Source organism: Electrona antarctica (assembly GCF_951216825.1).
Source record: "Electrona antarctica genome assembly, chromosome: 1".
NCBI lineage: Eukaryota > Metazoa > Chordata > Actinopteri > Myctophiformes > Myctophidae > Electrona > Electrona antarctica.
The window spans coordinates 54,279,271-54,305,036 of record NC_136806.1 but is presented as its reverse complement, the minus strand read 5'-3'; the positions used below and the strand labels follow the sequence as shown (position 1 = coordinate 54,305,036).

Genomic DNA, 25,766 nt, shown 5'->3' with positions numbered 1-25,766 from the left:
CAGCAGTTGGGAGAACACACACACCTTACAGTATCATCAAAGAATAGCAGAACCAGACTTGGAATACATTGATCCATTTATTGAAAACAAGAACGCCAAGAAGCACATCTTAGAACTGGATGACCTGGCCCTGTAAGTGAACAGAAAGAAGACATGAGTTAGTGCAGCTCACCGATAGTCACAGCATACAGTCAGGAACAAATCTTTCAACTCCATATTGCTAGATAAATAAGGCTCATTAACATTTTATCCATGACCTACATAGGTCAGTGGCAGTATTCAGATTGAGGCAAATAGCTGACATAACATTTTCAGTACTCCAATGAACAAGAAGCTAATTGTTATATTAATTAACTATCAAGTCATGTTTTCCATCAAACTTCATTCAGGCTTGGGGAGTTAAAAATATACTGCTCACCTACAGAAACAATTGTTAAACCCACTGACATTCAGTTCTACAAGCCCATTAAAGGTACACATAATCATAAGCTTATGACTATGGAATGGGCTGGAAGAGTTTAACGATCAAACAAAAACACATTTTAATTGCTTGATGAAAATAAAGCGCCAATAGCAGTTTCACCTTTGCTGCAGTTAAGTATTAAAATGGAAGTATGACAAAAGCACTGAATTGATCCATTTAACTCACAATGACACTATTCAAAACCAGATGCTACTTTTACTTGACATAATAATGTGTGATACGTGATGAAAATGATTTGATCGGCCCATCTGCATTACTACTTGTAATATGGGCAGACCAGAAGTACCCTGATGTAAGACTTTTAACTTGGGAGTAATGATGCTGAGGTTACTACACTCTAAGATGCCCCATGATTGGAATATTTGCTCAAATTTCGAATAACGAATAAAAAAGGGTTACTTGGAACTGTAGCACAACACAAATGCAGATCAATATGGGCTGTTAATATATGCTGAAATAGTGTTTAGTTTGTAGTCCACTACCATAGCCATATTTTAAGTCAAATAACCCTGTATACCATGTTCAGATAACTGCCAAAGTTGTCATGATCTTAACTTAAGTAAGGCCCATTCTAGATTAATGGTGGTGTTGCATGAGAGTTCTTCCAACCCCACCCCATGAAAAGTCATGCCCAATAGGGATGCCAGGTTCAAAGTTGTTGCATTTTATTTCCCACCAGACGCAAAGATAGCATCCCTAATATACCGGTATCCCTTCCATTATAAAGACTCTTCGAGTTACGTTGATGTTGTAAGAGTAAATTAGTACTTGGAACACCCTCCCCATTTTGGTTCCCCTAGTGATGGCTTAAATAAAAATCTAAGTAATCTGAAAACACAAGCACCCTGGGAGAACATGGTGGGAATGATAGCAGGAATATATAAATGCCAACATACCTTTCTCTTCTTGTCACCACCCAACTCAAAGTGCTTGCATCTTTTGATGGCCAGCATTCTCTTGGATCTGCAGTTGGGCTCCACGCACTCAAGCCTCAACACAATCTTCTTTGTGGTCTTGGCCTGGGAAAAAAAAACACATGTACTGTATTACTGCACCATTCCCGATAGCCCTGGTCCAGTGCTTATAGAGTAGTTAGTCCAGTCCAGTGGTCCAGCCTTGGCCCTATAGTGTGTACCAAAATCTCCTGGAGGGGGCGTCAACATACGTGTCACGTGGTAGCGGCCGCCATACTTGTTGGCTTGTTTACATTGAGCGACTATCCAGTGTGCTTGTATACGTTCTTTTTTTAAACTGACCTCACAATGGTGCAGACTTGCTCAGTAAATAAGTGCCACAGCAGGTCACGTCGAGGGAATGAGCCAGAAAACGGAATTAGATTTTCAGCTTTCCAGCATGGCGACAGCAAGGAACCCAGATTGAAGAGTTTGCAAAAATACGTAGAATGGCTTGGATCTCGGCTGTGCGGCGCACGGGCGCAGAGACATAACGTTCAACAGAGTATCTAAGCACAGCAGTGTTTGTTCACAACATTTTCCGTGTCATGTATTTGGGCCCAACGTTCTTTCTATCCATCCTGGTCGTTCACTATGTTGTCGCCAAGAACGAGCTCAATATTTACAAAAACATACCACGGTCACTCTATTCTGAGTGATGTGGGCTATAATTTAATGCCCACGAGAGGGCCGTCCCTAGCTTTTCAGACGCCGCCCTCCTCTTGGTGACGTACACGTTTTCACACTATAAGCACTGGACCAGGGCTACATTCTCAACACCAAAATCAAATGATCCATCCTACCCACCATAGAGCTGTCCCAATACCGATAAGTGTCAGAAAAGCTGCCAAGCAATACGGATTAAAATGCTGGTATCTGCGAGTATGCCAGTCTATGCCGATCCATCATTTATCACATCACTGATATCTGTACATAGTACAATAGTTGATTGCTTCCGTTTATGTGGCACTGCCTACGTGTTTTATACCCTTTACTGTACCCGCCCATTTGGTATTGGTACATAGGAAACATTTTATCGTGAAAAATGTCTGTTATGTGTCCCAGTGGCAAAATTTATGAACAAATATAGACCACCACAACAATATACATTTTCAAGTTAGATTTACCTTTTTGCGGAAAATAGGCTTTGTTTGACCGCCATAACCGGACTGCTTCCTGTCGTATCTCCTTTTACCTGTAAAACACAGCATTTTAGTCACAGTTCTGGGGCACGTCTCATTTCATTACACAACCAGTGTGCAGTAGAACGTTTCCTCACCCTGTGCGTAGACAGAATCCTTGCCCTTCTTGTACTGGGTCACTTTGTGAGGCTGGTGCTTCTTGCACTTCTTGCAGTAAGTCCTGCGGGTCTTCGGTACGTTGACCTGGAAGACAACAGAGCAGAGAACCAGGGTTACACATGATGTCCATAATAGTCATTATTGACATTACACATTAGGGTTCATGATGACATACCATCTAATGTTAGACATTGTTCATGATCATCTATTGACAATACATATGGTTCATGGTGATGTGCTTCACTAATTAGTTATTCTAAATCAACTTCACAGAGGCATCCACATTTATGAATGGCTTGCCAAAAGGGTTAGATGAACCCCCCCCCCCCACACACACACTCACCCATTTGTATTGTCACACGTGACATGGAGCAAATACCAAACACATATGAAGTTTGCACACAATGTACACATAGACATGTTCGAATGTTAGTATACACAAACTGTAATAATGCATACATGCATCTACCTTTTAGAGCTAGAATGTGTGCTATGCTATGACTACTGGTATTTGCGTTGTTCTTATTCCGTTACTGCCGCAGCTACACCTTTGACTATTGAAGAACCGAAACCACTGTCTGCCAATATACACTAATAACACTAACTCAATATTCAGAAATGAATTAAAAATACGATAGGTACCACCAGGACAGTTGCGAGCTCAGTGGCTGCAGCACAAACTAAGCTAACGCTAGCAATGCTAAAACCATGTTACGCTTGATACTATCAGGGGAAGACAAGTTAGCAAGGATTAGCAAACTGCAAGCATTTGTATTTGGATTAATTTTCATTTATAACACAACTACGTGAATGACACGTTTTTAAAGCTCTGTAAGTGATGAACCACTTGTTAAAAGCTATTTTTATACCTCGGCTATTATAAATCCGTAAGGCCATTTGATATGAACGAGGGGCGCCACTCGAGTTTAATTTGTAATTAAACACCGTTTGGCGAAAAGGAAAACTGTTAATAACTAACACCGTGCGTACATTAACATCGTGTTTACGTGTGCAGATGAACTAAACGCAATATTATTTCTGTAATGGACAGGATTGGAGATGATTGAACAAAGTATAACTGAAGGCAAAATCCGTACCATGTCTGCGACCCGATGCAGAGGAAAAGAGGAAGGCTGACACCGGAAGCAGTCTTTAATAAGCACGGTGGCCAGAAATGTACTGCATATTTCTAAAGTCTGCCCCCTAGCGACTGTTGTTTTTTTATGCGGACAGAAACTATAAAGCCTATTTTGTAGATTGAATGTTTGGGTTTTAAAGAATAGTTAGTCTACATTCAATTTATTTGATCAACATTTATGAGCCATCTCAATGAAACAAAGTGTGTTTAATATCAATTAATTGAAAATGTATTATGGATGCTTTGTTTTGTTATTTTCAATGAAAATGCATTTACACCAAGAAAATGTGTGAGTCAACTCAACAGCCAGTTTCGCAGCAGCCTACTGTACAGTTAATGCCGAGCCTTCTTTTACTTATCACCAAAACTGCCGAGATGATATGAAAATTAGCAGGAAGCAAAAGGGGAAGCAAGTGGACTCAATTCCTCTCTATGGGTGGGGTTTATGTTCTTGCAGTGCTAACGCACACTATATGGAAATTAAAGATACTAAAGCAGAGGTCCATGCCATTTATGATTGCCTCAACCCACAGCATCTGCAGTGAGTGCCAACTCATTGATCCATCATCCATGTTTGACGTTCTCTGGTGTCCTCCACATACTACTGTAAGTAATGTAGCTCTTGGTCAGTACTAGGGTCTAAAAAAGCTCCATAGCCTTTTCCTTTGGGGTTAACAAATAACAATGTATGCTTTAATGTATGCTTTTTATAAGCAATTTCATAACTGGAAGTCCTTTGGAAGAAAAAACATTTTTGGTTGTATGTGTTATTTGGTGCGATTCCCAAGTGGAAAAACTATCAGCATGGAGAGTTTGTGAATGAATACAGATTGTTTTGGGACACCTCTAGTCCTAGAAAATGTCAGTTAATAAGGTATGCCTTATTGATACATAATCTACCAAGAGAAAATCCTGTTATAGGCCTATTTGTGTTTCTTTACGTTTCATTATCAGCATGGTGTGAAGTGTGAACGTGTTATGCACTGATGAGGTGCAACACAATATTGAATTGTTTTTGTTTGCCTCTTGCAGTAGGTTAGTGGACGTTTTATTTCCAAGTTAAGTAGCAAAGGTAGGCCTACTTTTTAGTTGTTGTTGTTGTTGTACTGTAAACAACATGTTTTGCTTTAAAAGTGCTTAACAGAGCTAGGGTTGGTGCATTTGGCATTTCTCTCAAAATCCTCATTCCAATTATAATACTCTTAGACATAAAGCAGGCTAGATAGTTGGTATAGTATAGAACAAGCATACAGGAGAAGGATAACCTCATCCTCATAATTTATTTCAACTCGGAGTACAGTTTAGGGGCAGGCCTTCAATGTAGCCAAGATACAGAGAAATGTAAAAAGAAAAAGAAAATAATAGTGTTTGTTCAGTAGCAGAGGTCTCCCTCTAACTCTTAAATACATCACATTCTGAGTAGGGATGCACATTTTAATCGGTAGCATAATCGGAATAGGCCATATCGGCCATAAAAATGCCATATCGGTATCGGAAAAATGTAGTACTTCTAGTCTAGAACAAAAGCCAAATCAAATATGATGTAAAATCTTAAGTAATCTTAAGTAAAAATAAACTTGTGTGTACTCATCTCATTCAGTAGTCATTCAGTTGTGAAAACAGACACTTGGAAGAGTATAGGCTATTTATTGATTGATTGATTACTTTATTAACAGGCTTTGGGCCCTCTGAATAATAGCGGAATCGGTCAAAATCTGTATCGGCATATGTCCCTGCAAATAATCGGAGATCGGATATCGGTCATAATTTCATAATCGTGCACCACAAATTTTCAGGATACCATTTTTACATTTTCAGGTCGGGATACCAATTTTATCCATTCAGAAGAGAGAACTCAAGTGAAACTGGAATGAGTTAAATAAACACACCAAAAAATATGGAACGGGAACACAATAAAATTGAAGCTGATAAATTGTCTCTGTAGAGTTCCGTCTCCTGACTGGATAAAATTGGTGACCTGAAAATCTCTGTTTATTAAAGAGCTGAAGAGACGGCTTACTTGGACCCCATAAAGAGGGGACAAAAATTATAGTAGCCTATACTGCTCTCTCCAAAACAAACAATGGGTGCTTGGGATCTCAGAGAAATGTGTAGCATTGTGGAATTGAGTAAAAATTATTAATGTGGACTGTGGACTACGCACGCACGCACACACCACACACACACACACACACACACACACACACACACACACACACACACACACACACACACACACACACACACACACACACACACACACACACACACATACACACACACACACACTCTCTCTCTCTCTCTCTCTCTCTCTCTCTCTCTCTCTCTCTTATCAGTCAGGAAACGTCCAAAGAGAGAGTATCTTGTGTGGTTCCTGTTAAACTGATAGGCTACTTTTATCAGAGAGTTTGCTGTGTCATGAGCTGGTCACTGCAATGAAACACAAAACTTGTCGTCTTCACACAGGGTGTTGACTCTAGACAGTGTACTCTATTGAGTCTATAGGGGGCGGTCCTAAGAAAGTTGCAGGATCAATAATTTTCCCAATATCTTTCCATGTCATTAAAGCAGCAACGCTAAGATAAGTCTTCATTGTCAATTAGCTACAGTTACACAAAAAGCTTCCCTAAAGTGATATCTTAAAAGGCAGATGGTAGTTCTGATAAGTGACAGATCCTGTTTGTTGTTGTGGAATGTTGCTGAATGATGTTGCTATACTGCAGCTCTGTGATGCATTCATTTGATGCCAACCATAGGGTGAGGAGAAGGTTTGAATATTATGGCCTGAGTACTTTCACATTTTTATCTTCCCTACTTCATCAAGTTTTTGCATGCGGTTGCTGTTTGTTTGGTTGACATGACTATTGTGTCGACAGTAACACTGTCAGGTTAAAGTGCTGCAGTGCCGGTTAAATTTCTTCCTTTGTACTGCAGCGCAACACTGATGCAACTTCCCTATGCATGTGTCTGTCAGCACCAATGACTCACAACCCTTTGAATAAAAAAAACAGCACTTCAGCTGGCCATGATAAAAAGAAGAATGGACACAGGGGAATATTTGATTGATAGGGCAGTTGTGGGTTGAGTGGCATAGAGAGAGAGAGAGAGAGAGAGAGAGAGAGAGAGAGAGAGAGAGAGAGAGAGAGAGAGAGAGAGAGAGAGAGTATGGCAATATCCATAGAGCTTGATTGATAGTATAGGACCTGGCTAAGATATGTATATGCACTTCATTTAGCGGAGAATATCTCAACTGTTCTAACTAGACTAATATGACCCCTGTGAAAAACTTAGGAACTGTGAGAAATGATCTATCCGGGATGAAATACCCCAAAACCGTTGGAGCTACAGATGTTCTGAGATGCTCAAAATGTTCAGAATACTCATGTTGCACACGGCAGTCATCTTTCCATTTAATGGCAGGGTGGAAACTAGCCGAAATTTGCCATTGACAGCCCATACATCCAAACAGACACAGTCCTATCTATATTTGTATTAAATTAAGTCAAATTCACCAACATTGCAAATTTGCAGCTGTACGAAAAGCTTGAATTATCTTCTTTCTATCTTGCAGGTGAGAAAAAAAATCACCTGCAAGGAATTTCTTGACATAAAGTAGCTCATAGCATGTCTACTGTTGATTTTTATGAAACAAACACTTTGCAGATAGAAAGAGGATAATTCAAGCTTTTCTTACAGCTGCAATGTTTGTGAGTTTGACTTCATTTAATACAATTAGATAGGACTTTGTCTGTTTGGTTGTATGGGCTGTCAATGGCAAATTGCGGCTAGTTTCCATCCTGCCATTAACTTATGGAAAGATGACCGCCATGTGCATATGATCTATTGACTCAAACATGAGTATTCTGAACATTTTGAGCATCTCAGTACATCTGTAGCTCCAAGGGTCCGCAACTGGTTCTGGCCCACATCAAGTCACCCTTTGACCAATGCAGCCCTCACCCCAAAATGAGTTTGACAGGCCTGGTTTAGAAGATAGAGTAATGTTTTAAGTAGTGGTTATTTTTAAAAGGGCGTGGTCATTTTGGGGTATTTCGTCCCGGATAGAGAATTTCTCACAGGTCCTAAGTTGTTCGTGGAGGTCATATTAGTCAAGAACAGTTGAGATATTCTCTGCTAAATGAAGAGCATACATATCATTCTTAGCCAGGTCCTATACTAGAAAGAAGTAGCCTAACATCCACTCCTTCATGTTTTGGGGAATGACCAACACAGCTAATGACAACAGATAGGCTACTGCTGTTGTCTTGATGTCTTGTTGTCATTATTTTATATGCAAATGCATATAAAACTAGAACTGCACTCTGTCGAGTGCCTACTTGCTTGTTGCACACAAGTAGGCCATAAATGGCCTACTAGTGCGCAAGCAGAGCGTGCAAGTACTGTCGACCACTACAAACTGTCAAATCTCAGCTTCTCTTTGAAAGAACGATTGAAATATTGAATTATTAGGTTTAGCTATTTGCTACGTACCTACTTTTTGCACGTAAAAAAGTAGTATTATGAAGTATATCGTAATAAAGATGTGGATTAAAGGCCCAATGCCTTCGATGGTGACGTATATCTCGATCAATGTCGGAAAGAGGGAGAGAGATAAGGGGAAAGGAAATGCCTCTATGTATATGTATATGTAATTTGTAAGTTGATTAGTGGTATACTGTGGTTACTTTTGATGCGTATCCACCGTCCCAGCATATGACGTCAGGGTATAACTGGCATCATATGCTAGCTCTCAATGATGACTAGCTCTCAATGATGACGTAATAAAGATGTGGATTAAAGGTCCCAATGCCAGAGTGTAATTAGTTTTCGATGGTGACGTAATGACGATATGTTTTAGTGTCGAGAGGATTAGAGGTAAAGTCTGGCACCACTGCCTTATCAGGCACAAGTAGTCATTACGTCATCTGCTGGGACGGTGCATACGAATCGTCCTGGGTGAAACTAGTACTTGCGTGCTCTGCTTGCGCAAGTAATAATGACATATCAAGACAACAGCAGTAGCCTATCTGTTGTCACTAGCTAAAGCAGCTAGTGTGAAGAAATGACACCCTCCTGGTTAGTGGGCAGTGACTTCTATCTCTAGTGATGTTACAGTTCAAATAGTAGAAGGAAGTGCTCTCAGGCTGAAAATAGGCTGAGCTGAGCTACAAAACTACAAACACAGCTGACAAAAGAAAGAGACAATATAACTATTCAGCTTCATGACAAGGGTGAGTTTGAGCAATTAATTGCTGTGTGCAAATGTATTGCTGTATGTAATTTATGGTGACTATCCATTAGGTTCAATCTTAATGCAGGTTGCAGAGCTAAAATGTGTAGACTTTGCTTAACATATGAAATATTATTCATTACATGTTTTTTCCCACCCCTGTGTGGTATATCTTTTCGTTTGTTTTGTTTCACTGAATGGTGAAAAACAAGAAAGCTAGCGATCTGTAGATTCCACAGAGGGTTTGTTATCCCAATCCCTAAATAATTAACAGACATAAATATCTGCCTGTCAACCGGCTCCACTTCCGTCTATGCCTGATATCAATAGAGGCCTTGTCCTGTCCTGGAGCTGATAGGCACCCATGTGACTCTCAGATGCTGCCAGGGCCAGCTACAGGTGCTGTTGGTTGGTACAATAACCCTGTCATGGATGGAGGTCAATAGATATAAGGTGCTTCATTTGACTACACAGTAAGATCCTGAGTGTAGGTTTAACTCTTACAGTCACAGTGTAAATATGACCTTGGTCCATTTTTACACTCAGGATTTATACTTTAATATACAAATGCATGTTTCATTTTGGCCATTTAGCAGAATAGTGACTTACTGTACAAGTGCGAGATTGCAGAAAATGGCATAAACTCAAGCAAGCGGTCAAGTATTTATTCAAAGAAGGGAGTGCCTCGGGATGAGATGGAGTTTGAATATATGAGTTTTCAGACTGTGTATTAGACATAAGATCATTTTCAATTGCGATTTCTTTTTTCTCAAGACATCTAAACTTGGGATGATAAGGTCAAAATGGTTCTTTGAGGAACCATTTCTCATTTGACAAAGAAAAGGTTCTCTAGGCGCCCGCTGGCTTAGTGGTCCAGGCGCATGCAAATATTGTACTTTTACTCCACTACAAATATTTGAAAACTTTAGTTACTAGTTACTTTGTAGATTTTGATTACATTTGTACTTTTACTGAATTAAAAATTGTGTTTTGTTTGTAACAGAGTAGCTCTATACATTGCAGTATATTGATAGTACTTAAGTAAAATATGTGAATACTTTTTCCACCACTGACCAGTGTGGGAAAAGTTCACACGTACAGACAAGTGCACATTGTTTCCGTATCCGCTCTAGAGTCTAGCTCTAGACCGGATCAGCAGCCTGCAAAGTAACTCCCTCCCAACCCAGTCTATCGTTGATAAACACTCAAGGCTCGTAATGAGTTACTTTTGGAAAATAGTAACATATTAGTAATATTACAAGTAAGACGCGCGAACGCGGGAAGCGAACGCAGCTCGTAAATTGCAATAACAACAATTAGAATAAATTACGTACTTTTTTAAGGTTTTTTGTATGTGTGCGTGCGTGTGTGTGTGTTTTCTTTAAGTTTTCTTTACGTTTTTTAAGTTACGTTTTTTTTAAGTTAAGTTTTTTTTTAAGTTAAGTTTTGTGTGTGTGTGTGTGTGTGTGTTGTGTGTGATACAGCTGCGCCCTCTGGTGGTGGGCGGGTGGTGTTACAGCGTGACACACACACACACACAGACAGACAGACAGACAGACATGTTCTGCTAGGTCTCATAGTTAGTGCTCACTGCGTTCGCAATCACTGCGTTCGCAATTAGGTACTCAAAATGTAAAGTAAATAGTTACATTACTAGTTACTGGAAAAAAGTAATAATATGACTTACTTTAGTTACTTTCCAACCCTGCCACTGACTGTACATTGTGGGGCCAGAAGATATGGCTGAAGGAATTGTTCCAAGGGAGGAAACCCCCGGAAACAAAGGGGATATTGACAATAAAAGGAGGGTTTATGCAAAACTACAGGTTAATCACACACACACACACACACACACACACACACACACACACACACACACACACACACACACACACACACACACACACTGATACCTGTTCACCTGTTTCTGTATCTATTTCCAGATCTTCCTTTCTCTCCTGTTGTAGCTGAATCTATGAAGTGTAGGTAAGTACATTTCATATCCCACACACCATGTGCACTATAATCGATTCAATTGATTCATTTGAATAGCTGTTACACTCCTATTTTACCATGGATTAATTTGCCTTGATTCCACATAGAACTCTCTGATTGAACCATGTCAGAGACTATATTGGAAGAACTCTTCATAAAACGATCGCAGCAGAAGAGGAAGGCTTCCCCTTTGAACTACAAGGAGAGATGGTTTGTTCTGACGCAGGACAAACTGTCTTACTATGATTATGACCTCAATAAAGCGGTATGTGTATTGACCACATTGACACGACAACGATTGCTATTACGGTCCTATATACTGTATAGTACTTTTGGTGAGGGTTACCCTCAAGTAAGTAGCCTTGCCGAGCCATGAGGCCCATAGGGCAGGACTCGGAGCCTATCTCCTGTTTCTGTAGCGTGAGGCAGCTTGATGTACAAGTACACCCCCTGGACATGACGCTAGTATGTCGCAGGGACTTACCCCCAATCCAACCCTTGATGCTGAGTGTCAAGCAGGGAGGCACTGGGTCCCATTCTTTGTCTTTGGTATGACCCGGTCGGGGATTGAACCCCAACCTCCCAGTGTCAGGGCGGACACTCTAACCACAAGGCCACTGAGCTGGTCAAATTACCCATGAAAGAATGTCTTTCAGTAACATGACAATTTTTACAAAACAATGTGTAAATCAACATAGACGGTTATAACAACTGTGTCACGTATTATAGGCCTACTATACATCACTGTCAGTGGGTGCGCAGCAGCACATGGCTCCAAAAACAGACAAGTGCTCGTAATATAAACGGAGGCCATAACTTTAGTTGCAGGACTATACAAATACTGCCCTGATTTACATTGCATTATAACTTCACCTGTCCTGGACATAATATTAGAGTAGAATGTATGGGAACGCCACATACTTGAGTACTACTCGCTTTGCTTCAACGTACAGTTTATGATTTAGTTTATGATTCATGATAACTACTTTTTATATATGTGATGTATGCCATGCTTTTGTTATTGCTTAATGTAAGTCGCTCTGGATTAAGAGCGTCTGCTAAATGCCTAAATTGTAAATTGTAAATTGTACACTGATTACTACATGTAATCAATTAATCAATCAATCAATCAATCAATCAATCAATCAATGAAGATGCCCCTGCATTCTCTCTCTCTCTCTCTACCAGAAAAGGAAAAGCTTGAGGGGCTTTGTGGAGCTAGAGAAGATTAAGTGTGTGGAGACAGTCCAGCCAGAACCCAATTCACCCCCAGAGCGCTCTTATGCATTCCAGGTAAAAAAACAATAACTGCTATCACCCAACAGTGGGTCTCAAAGTGGGGTCCGGGGACCCACAGGGGTCCTTGAGGGAGTTCCATGGTGTTCCCAGAAACATGAGTTAATGTAGCATCAATATCCGCATCAACCATCTGATGCTTGGTCAAGATGTTCTCCAAGTGTCGCAAACAATACCTGCAACTACCGGGGAGTGAGAATGCATTATGCTAGTTACGGGGCCTCATCATGTTGTCAGTTCACTTACTGAAAGTCAGTCTCTCTGCAGTGAAATCAGGTATTTCCCTGCTCCTCTGTGGTCTAGTTTGGTTTCACTTCTCCCACTTCTTTGGTGTTCAATTTGTGATAAAGCAATTGAAACGTTCAGAGTTTTACCTCAAGGTTAATCTATAACGTAATTTCTTCTGTAAATGTACAGTATCATGCAGGCTGCTACTGGGGTACTGGCCGGGGTCAAGGAAGTCATAATGTAAAGTATCATGCAGGCTGCTACTGGGGTACTGGGGTCAAGGAAGTAGCATTTCAAAATATGCTTCCTCTTTGAGAGTATGTCCTTCTCCCCGCGTTAAGCCTGATGCACTGTGCGCTTGTATTTTCGGTGTGCAGCACCATCGTACGATGGAGTATCAATGGGGACTTTCAATAACAGCTACAGGTGCTTCTAAAACAGGTCATGACAATTCACACAGTGGTACACCAAAGACTGGTTTGTGCCACCGGTTGGTATACTTGAAACTCCTATTGGCCTATGACGTTTAAAAAATAGGGATGCCAGGTTGAAAGTGTTTAGGGTATAGAATTAGCTTCTGTATTTGCCACTGTTTTGGGAAATGAGCGCTCACAAAGTACTGCTATAGTAAATAAAAAAAGAGATTTCATAATTGGACACCTGGACATACATTTGACTGCCATAAACCCCACAAAATACCCAAAGTGGCAGTAACACAAGTTTGAGTGATGAACACCAGAATTTGTTTACATTTAGCGAAGAGTAACTGACGTGCTTCCACGTTGGATTAATGAAATGTGGAAAATAAATGACAAAACACTGTGTTGAAACTACATGTAAGTATCTGGTAAAGTGCCATGTTGGTTTCCTCGATGTCTGGCCATAGGTAATCTACGATGAAGGACCACTGTACGTCTTTGCAAAGAATGACGCCACACGAGGCGAGTGGATAAAGAAGCTGAAGGAAAGTAAGTAACAAGTGTATCCATGGCTTCCCGTTTAGCCTCTTGCTAATCTCTGTAATATACCAGACGAATCCCAGACTATACGTGGACACACAATGCGTACAATGCACAAACTCTAGGCACAGAATTGATGTGGCAACAATGGTCATCCTGAGTAGCAGTGAGTTTTGGGATATGATGCAAATTTCAATGCTTACATTTGCTTTGATAAAAACATCGGTCACATAAGGTGTGTGTGTGTGTGTGTGTGTGTGTGTGTGTGTGTGTGTGTGTGTGTGTGTGTGTGTGTGTGTGTAGAGGTGCGTTTCAACAAGGATCTAATACAGAAGTACCATCCTTGTTTCTGGGCGGATGGGATGTGGCAGTGCTGTCAACAGCAAGTCAAAGAAGCTGTGGGCTGCAAGGTGTTAGAGCATAAGAATGGAGGTCAGTGATTGGAGAGAGGTGCCTTGTTCATTAAAGATAAGTTCATACAATGGCCACAGTCACACTAGCATCATTGTGGCTTATTTCTCCCATCAGTAGGCTTCTCATCCAAAAACTCATCTCGGCGACGCCCATCCAGGAAACCGCTTCCTCCCACCCCAGAGGAGGTACTTGAGCCTGCATTCTACTTTGTCTCTACTCTCTAGTCTAAACTACTAATTACATTTGGTTTGACTTGTTTACATAGAAAAATATTGTAAAAATAGACGAACTGCAAGCTCACAACGCCTTAGCTATTTTCGCCGCTAATCAATAAGGCGACCCCTCACAATCATTTGGGGACCGACCGACCCCAAGTTTGGGAACCACTGACCTACAAGCACACAACACATCTCATCCGCAAAGCGTTGTGTGCTTACAGGTCTGCTCTGGCTGCCCGACACTGTCGTACGACAGACAGACCATAAAGACTGTATACAGTTGGGTCAGTTGACCCATTTAGGCCTGACCTCAAAATTTAAAAAAATCCTTCTAAATCCTCCAGTTTTCTGAAATAAATATTTTCACGATTTTTCAAAAATAGCAGACCTACAAGCTCGTAGCGCGCCACTCGGTGGCGCGCTATGAGCTTGTAGATCTGCTATTTTTCAATAGCTAAATTATAACTATGTTTAAAACACCAAAAGGGGTTCCCGCCCAAAATGGGTTAACTGTCCTTTTGCGCAGATCACGCAAACCTCAGCAAAAAGAAAAGGACAATATCGATGGCCTCCAACTGTAGGAGTACCAATTGTAACATGTGCGTCATGCCGTTTCAGGAGAAGCCTGGCTGCAGGCCTCTACCGCCGCAGCCTCCTGAGGAGCCTTCGCACTCGGTGGGCATGACAGTCATAGCCGAGTATGGATATACACCCGTAACCCCCCAGGACCTGGAGCTGAGGAAGGATGAGGAGTACACCATCCTCGAGATGACAGACGCCAACTGGTGGAAGGCCAGAGACAACACTGGGTAAGATATGCATGTGAGGCAAGGGATGGGGGGACATTTGATTAAACTCTTAAACCCTATATATCACACACATTCGTATGACAAAGCTCACAATGTGTTGCATTGTGATGCGTTGTGAAGTGTGAACTTGTAGATCAGCTAGTTTAATTATTGCTACGACCCAGCCTAAGGGTCACTGGGTGCAACATAAAACACTCAACTCCCTCTTTTCCAGTCCCCAAACAGCCAGTCCACACAGGTTTAAAATCCCAAAAGCCAAGGATTGTTTAGTCCATAACCAAAGGAGACAATCACCAGCCTGATTCCGCCTATACAGTCCAGTTGCCACTGATCACTAAGGCCAAACGGAATCTGCGGGTTTTTTTCTGTTTTTCTGCGGTGACTCTGGAGGAAAATCTGCGGGATTCTGCGGAGTGTTTTTTTTTCCTTTTAAGGTTTTAGACAGTTATCCAGGACTATAATCAATGTGTTTAGAGCAAAAATAACTCTAAATATGCGAAATAAACCTTAAAGTACCACAACAAAGTAATTAAGATCTATTAGTCAAATGTACGACTTCATCCATTTTTATTCAATAATAATTCACTCCTTCATGAACATCCTTTAGTAGAATTCAAATAACAAATGTGAAATTAAATTACAATGGGTCCATGAACATACAAGCCAGCCAGCCAGCCAGTCCATTCGCCAGCCAGCCAAAAAGCCAGCCAGTCAGTCAGTCTGTCAGTCAGCCAGTCCGTTAGCCAGTCAGTCAGTCAGCCAGCCAGTCAGTCCATTAGCCAGCCAGCCAGCCAGCCACTCAGTCCGTTAACCAGCCAGCCAGTCAGTTAGCCAGTCAGTTATAGCCAGCTAGTCAGTCAGTCAGTCAGTCAGTCAGTCACTCAGTCAATCAGCCAGCCAGATAGCCAGGGGCCAGCTTGGGGGCTTCCTCAAGAGGAATATCTGCCTCAACCAGAGCCTTTATAAAATCCAACACAAACTTCTTCCTCTCAGCAGTACATGGGTCTTGGAGAGGCAGGCAGCCAGGGTTTCAGTCCTAGATCGTACTGCAAAACAAAGACAATGTGTTAAAACCCTAGCATCCCTATTCTGAGGGTAACATTAGTTGAAAATAGCAGATCTACAAGTTCCCAAATGATGCCTCATGCTGCGACAGTGCGACTAAGTGGGTGTCTAAAAATACTGAACATGAATCCAACACAACACTGCACTGTTTGACATGGTGCTGTCTAGGGGACTAGGGCACCAAAACAGAGTGGGCACTAGGAAACGGTGGGCAGACTGGGCACCAGGGATAGGTGGGCACCAAAACAGAGTGGGCACTAGGGAAAGGTGGGCAGACTGGGCACCAGGGATAGGTGGGCACCAAAACAGAGTGGGCAGCAGGGATACAGGGATAGGTGGGCACCAAAACAGAGTGGGCACTAGGGAAAGGTGGGCAGACATGGGCACCAGGTATAGGTGGGCACTAGGGAAAGGAGGGCAGACTGGGCACCATGGAAAGCTAGGCACCAAAACAGAGTGGGCACTAGGGAAAGGAGGGCAGACTGGGCACCAGGGCAAGCTAGGCACCAAAACAGAGTGGGCAAGCTATATTTAAGCTATATTAAAAAGTTGAATCTGCAACACAATTTGATATGGGGTCCCTGGCTCCTGCTTCATCTCTCTCAGCTAAAGGTTTTCTCTCAATTCAATTCAATTCAATTCAAATCAAAATAGCTTTATTGCCTGGCATGAGAAAACATACGTTTACATTGCCAAAGCAAAAGTGAAACGAGACAAGAAAACAATCTATGTACAAATAAATATGAATATAAATAGGAATTAAATAAAGGTGTACCGTGTAACTGTAAACAGATGTGTTACATTAACATTTTGAGTAATACTATCTAAAAATATTTCATATTCTCTCACACACACACACACACGCACGCACGCATGCACTCACTCACTCACTCACTCACTCACTCACTCGCACGCACGCTCTCTCCAAACACACACACACACACACACACACTTTCGCTCTCTCTCGCACGCACATCGCATGCAGTCTCTCCAAACACACCCACTTTCTCTCTCTCTCAGCTCTCTCTTGCCTCTCGGAGCGATCGAAACGCAGCAACGCTGCCCAATTTTTTTTAATTTAGTTCAGCATGTTAACCAAACCAGCTAAGCTACAATAGTAGCCTAAATGTAAATGCTACTTACCCAAATCACTCGCACTCCTGTTGCTTCAGACGCGCAGTGAAATACCTGTTAGGTAATCCATTGTGTGTTGGCAAACAAGAAACAACACCCCCCGCGGCCCCCATCCGAATAAAAGTTATTGAATGACGACGAAGACGCGTGTCACTCAGCAGTCGGCTCCTCTGCAGTAAATCAGACAGGACTTCCGACAGCTTTTGAAGTTTTGATAAAGTTATATTAAATATTCTCGTCCAGAGCCTCCAACATATTAGTCAGCAGTAGAGAATGAGGGGAGGAGGGAGGGGCGGGTGCGTCCACTGGTTAATATTATGCTGGCCTGGGTAAAGTAAACTACAACATGAACGTGTTAAATTTCCGCGGAAATTCCGCGTCGTTTTCATCGGAACACCGCGGCCGCGTATTCCGTTCGGGCCTGCTGATCACAAGCTGGTAGCCTACTCTGCTTCACCTCCAGATCGTTTTGAGAGCTTCCGTGCTCCCGACTGTATGACGGAAAATACAACAGTCTGGCTCGCGAGAGAACACAAGTTACAACCCAATACACCATATTTACACTGTGGCCATCTTGCCATTAAGTTACTGAAATGCCACCCCGTTGCCACCCTGCTTTTTCAATGCAAAATGTCAACATGGCCGCCATGTGAATATGGTCTATAACAGACCGCCACACAGCACATTCAATTCTGTGTATGTCATATACATACACTGTACTTCAAAAATGAAAGCAAAACTGGCCACAATAGTTGTTGGCCACAACTGTGTTGGGTGTTCACAGTTCACACCTGTTATGAAGAAAAAGAGCGAGATTGATTGCTTATGCTCATGCTGTTTTCACACTTTCAGCACCCGAAATGGACTGGATATATATATATATAGTAGTTTCGAAATTTGTATTTGTTTATATTTGTGACCCTGAGAGTAGATAGAGTAGACTATGTCTACTCTATGACACAGCCAACATCTAGTTTGTGCTGTTTAATTGCTGTTTTGGAGCAACACACCTACTGTACACTGTGTACAGCTGATGACAAACTATACCCCACTGAGGCCACTGCCATAACTTCTAACATATTATGTCAATTTAGGATGTATATTAATAACAAGTCATGCAATAATTTATTATGATTTGATATGTGTATATGTAGTGCAGTGTGTGTGCGAGCGAGTGCGTGCATGTGTGTGTGTGTGTGTGTGTGTGTGTGTGTGTGTGTGTGTGTGTGTGTGTGTGTGTGTGTGTGTGTGTGTGTGTGTGCGCGCGCATGTGTGTGTTTCCTAGCTCCATGACCAATATGTCATATTCCCTTACAGGAGAGAAGGGTATATACCTAGCAATTATGTTGTGAATGCTGGAAATGGACTAGAAAGATTTGAGTGAGTATGCCATGTACAAGTCTTATATTATTTGTTGTATATATTATTATATCCACTGATACGTGGTAGCATTAGGTAATAGAAATTATACTTTCATTATCTCCGGCAGGCGAGAAAGCTGGGAGGCAGAGGTTTTGTTTTTGCCCCTGCAGCATATTTCTTACAATAAATGGCTATCATAAATGCAACATCAAATGAACCTCATGAATGAACTGGAATAGCATATTGAGGAACCTCAATATGGCATAGCATTTTGACCATTTTGTGGTGCCACAGATAGAAAACCCATTCCCCTTTCCCATAGAGATTGTTTAACATATTTATATAAGTCATTTTAAGCCTGGACCTAAGCCATCCAGGCTCCATGGTGACTCATGACCATAAATTCTGTGATTCATGTGAATCATGACCATTCAATTCTGTGTCAAAACACATTTGATATTTTGGTTTTCAAATATTCTTTGATTGGTTGTACAGCCCTAACCACACCAAAAGGTGGAGACGGTTTTAGCGTTGTCCCAGTGGTGTGATATGTCCTGTTGCACGTTGACCCACGTCGTCCCAAGTGATTCAACGCATGGAATTCAATGGCCCAAACCACACCAAAGGGTCACCATGCAACCGTTTGGACCCAAGGAGTTGCATGGCGACCGTTTGGTGTGGTTAGGGCTTCTTTAGTCTTTTAATTACCGTGTAAAGCTTCCTGAGAACAGAGAATTGCATTGTTGGATCCTGTATGGATCACTGCTATACTCTCTGAAAAATAATGATCCCCCAACCCCTCCTTTTCACAGCTGGTATTGTAAGAACATGAACCGCAGCCAGGCAGAGAACCTGCTGAGGACAGAGGTGAACGGTCTATGTTACATCAAACCAGTGCAATTTAGTAGGGCTGTAACTATTGGTTATTTTCTTTGTGATTATTCTATGGGTACATTTTTCGATACATCGAATGATCCTGAAATGTGTTTTGAAATTCATTGAAATTGAATAATATATATTTTTATAACCGACTAAATCCGTTAGTTTGATTAATAACCACGTAAACCACTTCATCGTACAGCAGCGTCAAATAGCTGATCTACAGGCTCACAATGCGGCCTAGCGCTTGTACTGTAGATCGAGTATTTCCACTATCTATCTATAAATGCACCAGTTTATGTGTGTACGTAGTACGTACGTGTGTACGTCTGTAATACACGTAACTCGAGAACCGTTCGCAGGGACACAGAGACAGATACAGAAATCTCCATATATGGGCATAAAAGGGACACAGTCATATGGGTGGAACGGGTGCTCTGACACGGGTACAACGGGTATTGCGTAGCCGGGTGGGGAATGGATCTTTCAACTTCCATCGTTACTGACTCGGTGCTTTACAGTCGGTCACCAGTCTAGTCTAGTTTTTTTTTAAAGAAAGAAACAAAAGCGTCATTTAAAATGCCCCCCCCCCCCAAAAAAAACATATTTTTTTAATAGCAATCTATTTTTGTATTATTAATATAATCGATTGATTTGATTACATCGAGTAACTGTTGAGCCCTACTATTTTGTTGTCGGACAGAAACCTCTTATCTCCATATTTTAACTTTTGGTGTTAACGCCCTAATAGATCATACTGGTATTCAAAATCAGCAAACAAGCTCGAAGCGTGTTTTGAGCGTGTAGATCTGCTACTATTTCTACTTTTGAATCCTGCAAAGTAACAGTTTTGGACATAATGAGGTTTCGACCCAACAGAGACGATTTAGTGCATTTTGACAAGAAAGACATGAATGATGAAACAACATTAGGCTTGATGATCACGGTTGGTTTCCCATTCTTATAGAACAAAGACGGAGGCTTCTTGGTGCGGGATTCAAGCAAGGCCGGGAAGTACACTGTCTCCGTGTTCACCAAGGGTGGCGGGTGAGTAATTTCAGTCATGGTAAACACTGCATGTCTCACCACCATTAATTTACACCGGGCCCACAAGCTCCGCTCATGCGTGGACGCAACCAAAAGAAGAACTGTTGAATGAAAGAGGAAACTGTAGCCGGCAGAGGAAGAGAGATGTAAATGTCCTTCATGCAAAACTGGGAATAATCTATGTACAGTGGCTTTCAACAGCATGGGTGTTCAGGGTAGGCTATTGTAGATAAGATTGAAGACTTTTCTACCCGTCTTTTGCATGGCTGTTTCATAGTAACAAAACAGTACTGTTGAAAACATATCACTTTAGTCTATTATTCTGCAAGATCGACTTATCATGCTTTTTATATTTCTTCCACAGGGAAAGCTCTGGAAACAGCAGACATTACAACATCTGTACCACTCAGCAAGGCCAATTCTACCTGGCCGAGAAGCATTATTTCAACAGCATTCCAGATCTTATAAATTACCACCAGCACAATGCAGCAGGTTTATTAGTGGATAATTTATAGATCTCTCCTCACAAATCAGCCATTTCTATTCAAACATTATGTGTGGTTCGTCATCATGGCGCTAAATAAATAAATAACTTTACTTTAGGTATGGTCAGCAGGCTGAAATACATGGTGTCAAACCGAGCACAGCCTCCATCTACAGCAGGGCTTGGCTATGGTAAGAGTTTGACTCCTCAACTTCAACAATATGCATTGGTCATGAAGCTCAGACTACATAACTATACATTTTATTCAACTGTAACTTTTATTACCACACGAACCATACTGTATAGCGTCCCTATTCTGTGGGCGAACGCTTGGCAGAAAAAATTGCCGATCTACATGCTCACGACACGTATAGCAACGCAATGTGAGCTTGTAGATTGGCTCGATAAGGAAAAGGGGAGGGGGACTAATAGACCCCTTGGGTCTCCAGCCAGTGGTTCAAATGTTGTTGTCCATGTTTTAACTTTTTGCATTTTTCCGTAAATGAATGCCCTTTACTTGATCATACTACACGCAGCATCACACAAAAGCTATTTTTGAAGGTGAGGTTAAGGCAATCTCTGTTAATATAATATACACATGTTATAAGATCTTAGGAAACGAAACAGGGCAAGCTTATCTTTCACTGTCAAACTTTTTTTTGTGGTCAATGTAAATTTTCACCAGAGGCTATGAATATCAGACAAAGCCATTTCCCTTTCCCTCATGTCTCTGATATGGATGTACTGAAAACATACACACCTTCTCCTTCCTTATTCCATACGCCAGGTATTTGGGAGATTGATCCCCTACACCTCAAGACCATCAGGGAGCTGGGCAACGGGCAATTTGGGGTGGTGAAGTACGGGACGTGGATGGGTCAGCATGACGTGGCCATTAAGATGATTAAAGAAGGCTCCATGTCAGAGGATGATTTCATAGAAGAGGCCAAGATAATGATGTAAGAAAACATTTACATTACAGCGGATGGGGGCCACTGTAATCTCATATGATGCCGATCCTCCTTGTTAGGACATTTGACCGGTTACAACCGGTCAAATGTCCTTGCGGGTGTGGCGCGTTGCGGGTGTGGCGCGTTGGGAACTTGTAAATCGTTTATTACACTGGCATTGGGCTATTACTGTAAGTTACTCTCCCCTTCTCTTCTCGGTTCCAAATCAGGAAGCTTCGTCATGAGAACCTGGTTCAGCTGTACGGCGTCTGCACCAAACAAAGACCCATCTACATTGTGACCGAGTTCCTCTGCAACGGCTGCCTGCTGACCTACCTCAGGGAGGGTCAGACGCAACACCCCACGACCATCCAGCTGCTGGAGATGTGCAAGGACGTCACCGAGGGCATGGCCTACCTGGAGTCCCAGCAGTATATCCACAGAGACCTGGTGAGGTGGAAAGACAAAGTCCCAGACACAAGCAGAGTCGGGAAGGTTCATTTAACTTTCAACCTGGTGCCCCTATGTGGGGCATGTCATTACAGGAGATCATTTTCCAACGTTTTCCAACTGTACATCAGGGGTGCCTGCACTTTTTTTTAACTTGAGAGCTACTTTCAAAATTGAAGTTTTGTATACCGGTAACTTTGGAATGCTACTGATGTTTGTGTGCAACACTCTTGAAAACAAAGTATTGCATTGTGGGTTTGAGCTGACAGGCCCAATTTGATGTCATTCAATGAAGTGGCAGATGCTTTTTTTCTATATGTTTTAGGGCCATGTCATGTGGTTTACCTGCACAGCCTTTGTGATCTACTGATAGATCATGTCTCTACCTTTTGGGCACACCTGCAGTACATAATACGTTTATTGCTACTAGTGAGTGTTTTATGTGTCTCGATGAATTGAATGCACAGGACCACAATCAACCAATCAATCAATACTGTATGTTGATATGCACCCTGGCCAGGCGGGGGTGCCCAGAGTAGACATCCCGGGTAGACATAACACAAGACTTTACAGTGCATATAGGCAAGATGTTCAGAATTGGCATACAAATCAAGAACATTGGTGTTTTTATTTCATCCTCAGGCTGCCAGAAATTGTTTAGTAGATGCCAATGGTACCGTGAAAGTGACTGACTTTGGACTTTCAAGGTAAAATGGAAAATTATTTGTTCTTAAATATTCTATTTTATTGTTATGTACTGTATATTGTGAAATAAATGTACTATGATAGATGTGTACTATATGTACTATAAAGTAAATATTATGTTCGTATCAATCAAGGTCATAGCATACCTGGCCACGACAGCAGCAACAGATTTATTTGAGGACAGCAAGGCAATAAAATACAGCATATAATCGATAATCTCAGAAAAAGAGGAAGAGTTTACTTGTGTGTGTGGAGGGAGATAAAAATATAAAAGGACACATTGTAAAACTGACTAATCCAAAAGACTAATCCAACAGTTTATTTTTAACACTTTGGTTTCAGGTACGTCCTTGATGATGAATACACAAGCTCAGCAGGTTCTAAATTCCCTATTCGCTGGTCACCTCCAGAGGTTCTGCTCTTCTGTAGATTCAGCAGCAAGTCAGACGTCTGGGCATATGGTGAGCAATGGCATAATGCACAGGTTATCAAAGTGGCCCCCAATTGCCCTCCTGTCAGGAGGGAAATTGGAAAGGACAAGAAAATGAAACACAACAAAACAAAAAGACAGCAAAATCATACCGGTGCCCGTTGTAGGCCTGCCTTAAAGACATAGTAAGAAAGAAAATCACACCCGTGTGAAGTGAGGAGCGCCCTTACACTCGTGTGAAGGGAGGGTGCAGCATTGGCTCCATGCATTGGTGGGGCAAGCGCCCCTCAGAAAGAAAAATATGTGCAGTTAAATGGGGTGTGGGGTGCATGGGGGGTGGCCTTGACTACTTTCTGAGCGCTCTTTTAGCGTTGTTTTGAAGGAGAGTAGGGATTTACACTCCTTTATGACTGTTGGTAGGGGGTTCCACATTTTTGTGGCATAGCCGGAGAACAAATTTAACCCCTTGTTTGAACCGAATCTGGATTGATATGTATATAGGCTACATATTAGAATTTTGACAATAGCCTACTAGTCAGTAGTGTATACTGAATTCATATGGCGTTACCTACTGTTTCCTCAGGAGTTCTAATGTGGGAAGTGTACACCATGGGGAGCCTTCCCTATCAACGGTTGAACAACACAGAGATAGCGGATCAGGTGCCTCGAGGCCTGCGCCTCTACCGCCCCCAGCTGGCCAACGAGAGGATCTACAGCATCATGAACAGATGTTGGCATGATGTGAGTGTGACCTGTGTGTGTGTGTGTCCATTGTTTATTTTAGAGGGTTAATTTGTAGAGTCAAAGGTGTACAATAACTAATACGCACATCACTTGGTTGAGATGCGCGGGTTTGGAAAGTATATCATCATGAAGGAGAATTAACCCACACACTCAACGTTTTTTTATGTTTCTTTCTTCCTTCCAGAAACCCGATGAGAGACCCACATTTCAGGAGCTGGTAGTGATCGTTCAAGACTTGCTGTATGAGCTCCAGTAGATCTTATACACCACACAGAGACACCGCTACCTGTCATGATGTCATTCCCACAAAGCAGCAGCCCTGTACGCATATTATGCCAGGAGAAGTGTGAAACCCATCAGGGCAGTTTAATCAGATTCATTGCTGGCCTGGCCTGAACATAGTACTGTACTGTACACTATATACTATACACTGTCTGTAATACACACACACACACACGCACACGCACACGCACACGCACACACACACACACACACACACACACACACACACACACACACACACACACACACACACACACCTCTGTAATGTGAAGTGAACATATGGACTGCATGTATAATGTATGAATTTAATGTTATCTGTTCCAACTCTTGAGTTAGCAGCCCATTGAAAACGGGAAAGTATCAGTGTCATTTTAGATGTTGGAGTTGGCTATTCAAAAATAGAAGTTTTGAAAAAAATCATAATAATCTTGAAAGTGTGAGAACTACTGGTTTAGAATGCATTTGTAGAATCAGCCTCAGATCTTAATTGGTTAATTACAATAGTCTCACTCAGCCTGAGTTTAATATACATATTTGTTTTAAATGTATTACTCTGTTTTATGTTAGGAATATCGCTACTCTTGAATAATTGTAGAAAACATCTGATTGTTTTTAAAAGTAAAATTACTATCATTGTTATTGTTGTTGTTATTATTGTTATTATTTATTATCATCATCCCGAAAACAATAATACAAAGTCAGATATAAAACATTTCACATACCGTATTAGCCATAATATATGAATAATAGATGATTATAAATAATTATTGAATGAAAGACAGCAATTTAAAATCGTGTGGGGTAAGCAGCTAGGTGCCTAGGTCACCAAATCATTGTTTCTAATGATGTAATGTAGATGATATCTTTATCTTATATCATGTTTCAACTGTAAGTTAGGCCTACTTCAACAGTGGAGAGAGAGAGCGAGGGTGGGGGTAAAAACATGCAATATTACAATAGGTTTGTGTGAGAGGTGAGATGTGCACACAGAGGTGAGATGTGGCAGCGGTGGCCGAACGGATAGCGGCGCGGTCTAGATACCGGAAGGTTCCCAGTTCGAACCAGCCGTCCGACACGTTAAAATTACCACCGCTGAAATGCCCTTGAACAAGGCATCAACCACTACGATGAAATGTGTTCTATGAGCAGGGCCTGGCTGGAAACAAGTTCTTGAGCTTAGCCCAGATACCCTGGGTAAATATAGATTTC

General features: G+C 41.6%; 2 protein-coding genes across 5 annotated transcripts; one reads left to right on the top strand and one right to left on the bottom strand.

The window, feature by feature from the left end:
- Positions 1-64: 64 nt before the first annotated feature.
- On the bottom strand, positions 65-3,932 carry rpl36a (ribosomal protein L36A). Its single transcript, XM_079502545.1, has 5 exons — positions 3,836-3,932; positions 2,717-2,822; positions 2,565-2,632; positions 1,381-1,503; positions 65-130 (listed from the first exon to the last, which is right to left on the bottom strand). Exons 1-5 carry the CDS (start codon positions 3,836-3,838, stop codon positions 110-112), a joined length of 321 nt encoding a protein of 106 aa, XP_079358671.1. The 5' UTR covers positions 3,839-3,932; the 3' UTR covers positions 65-109.
- Positions 3,933-4,359: 427 nt separating this feature from the next.
- Positions 4,360-25,229, top strand: btk (Bruton agammaglobulinemia tyrosine kinase). 4 transcript variants are annotated; one of them, XM_079502141.1, is made up of 19 exons: positions 4,360-4,482; positions 11,050-11,092; positions 11,209-11,366; positions 12,290-12,394; positions 13,512-13,593; positions 13,888-14,016; positions 14,116-14,183; positions 14,838-15,025; positions 18,542-18,604; positions 19,399-19,453; positions 20,433-20,512; positions 20,877-21,004; positions 21,116-21,187; positions 21,784-21,955; positions 22,177-22,396; positions 23,039-23,103; positions 23,444-23,562; positions 24,115-24,272; positions 24,460-25,229. In XM_079502141.1, exons 3-19 carry the CDS (start codon positions 11,226-11,228, stop codon positions 24,529-24,531), a joined length of 1,917 nt encoding a protein of 638 aa, XP_079358267.1. In that variant the 5' UTR covers positions 4,360-4,482; positions 11,050-11,092; positions 11,209-11,225; the 3' UTR covers positions 24,532-25,229. The 4 variants fall into 4 exon arrangements, with proteins under 4 accessions (XP_079358267.1, XP_079358265.1, XP_079358266.1 ...); XM_079502139.1 differs by having other exon boundaries at positions 14,835-15,025; XM_079502140.1 differs by having other exon boundaries at positions 14,113-14,183.
- Positions 25,230-25,766: the final 537 nt, after the last annotated feature.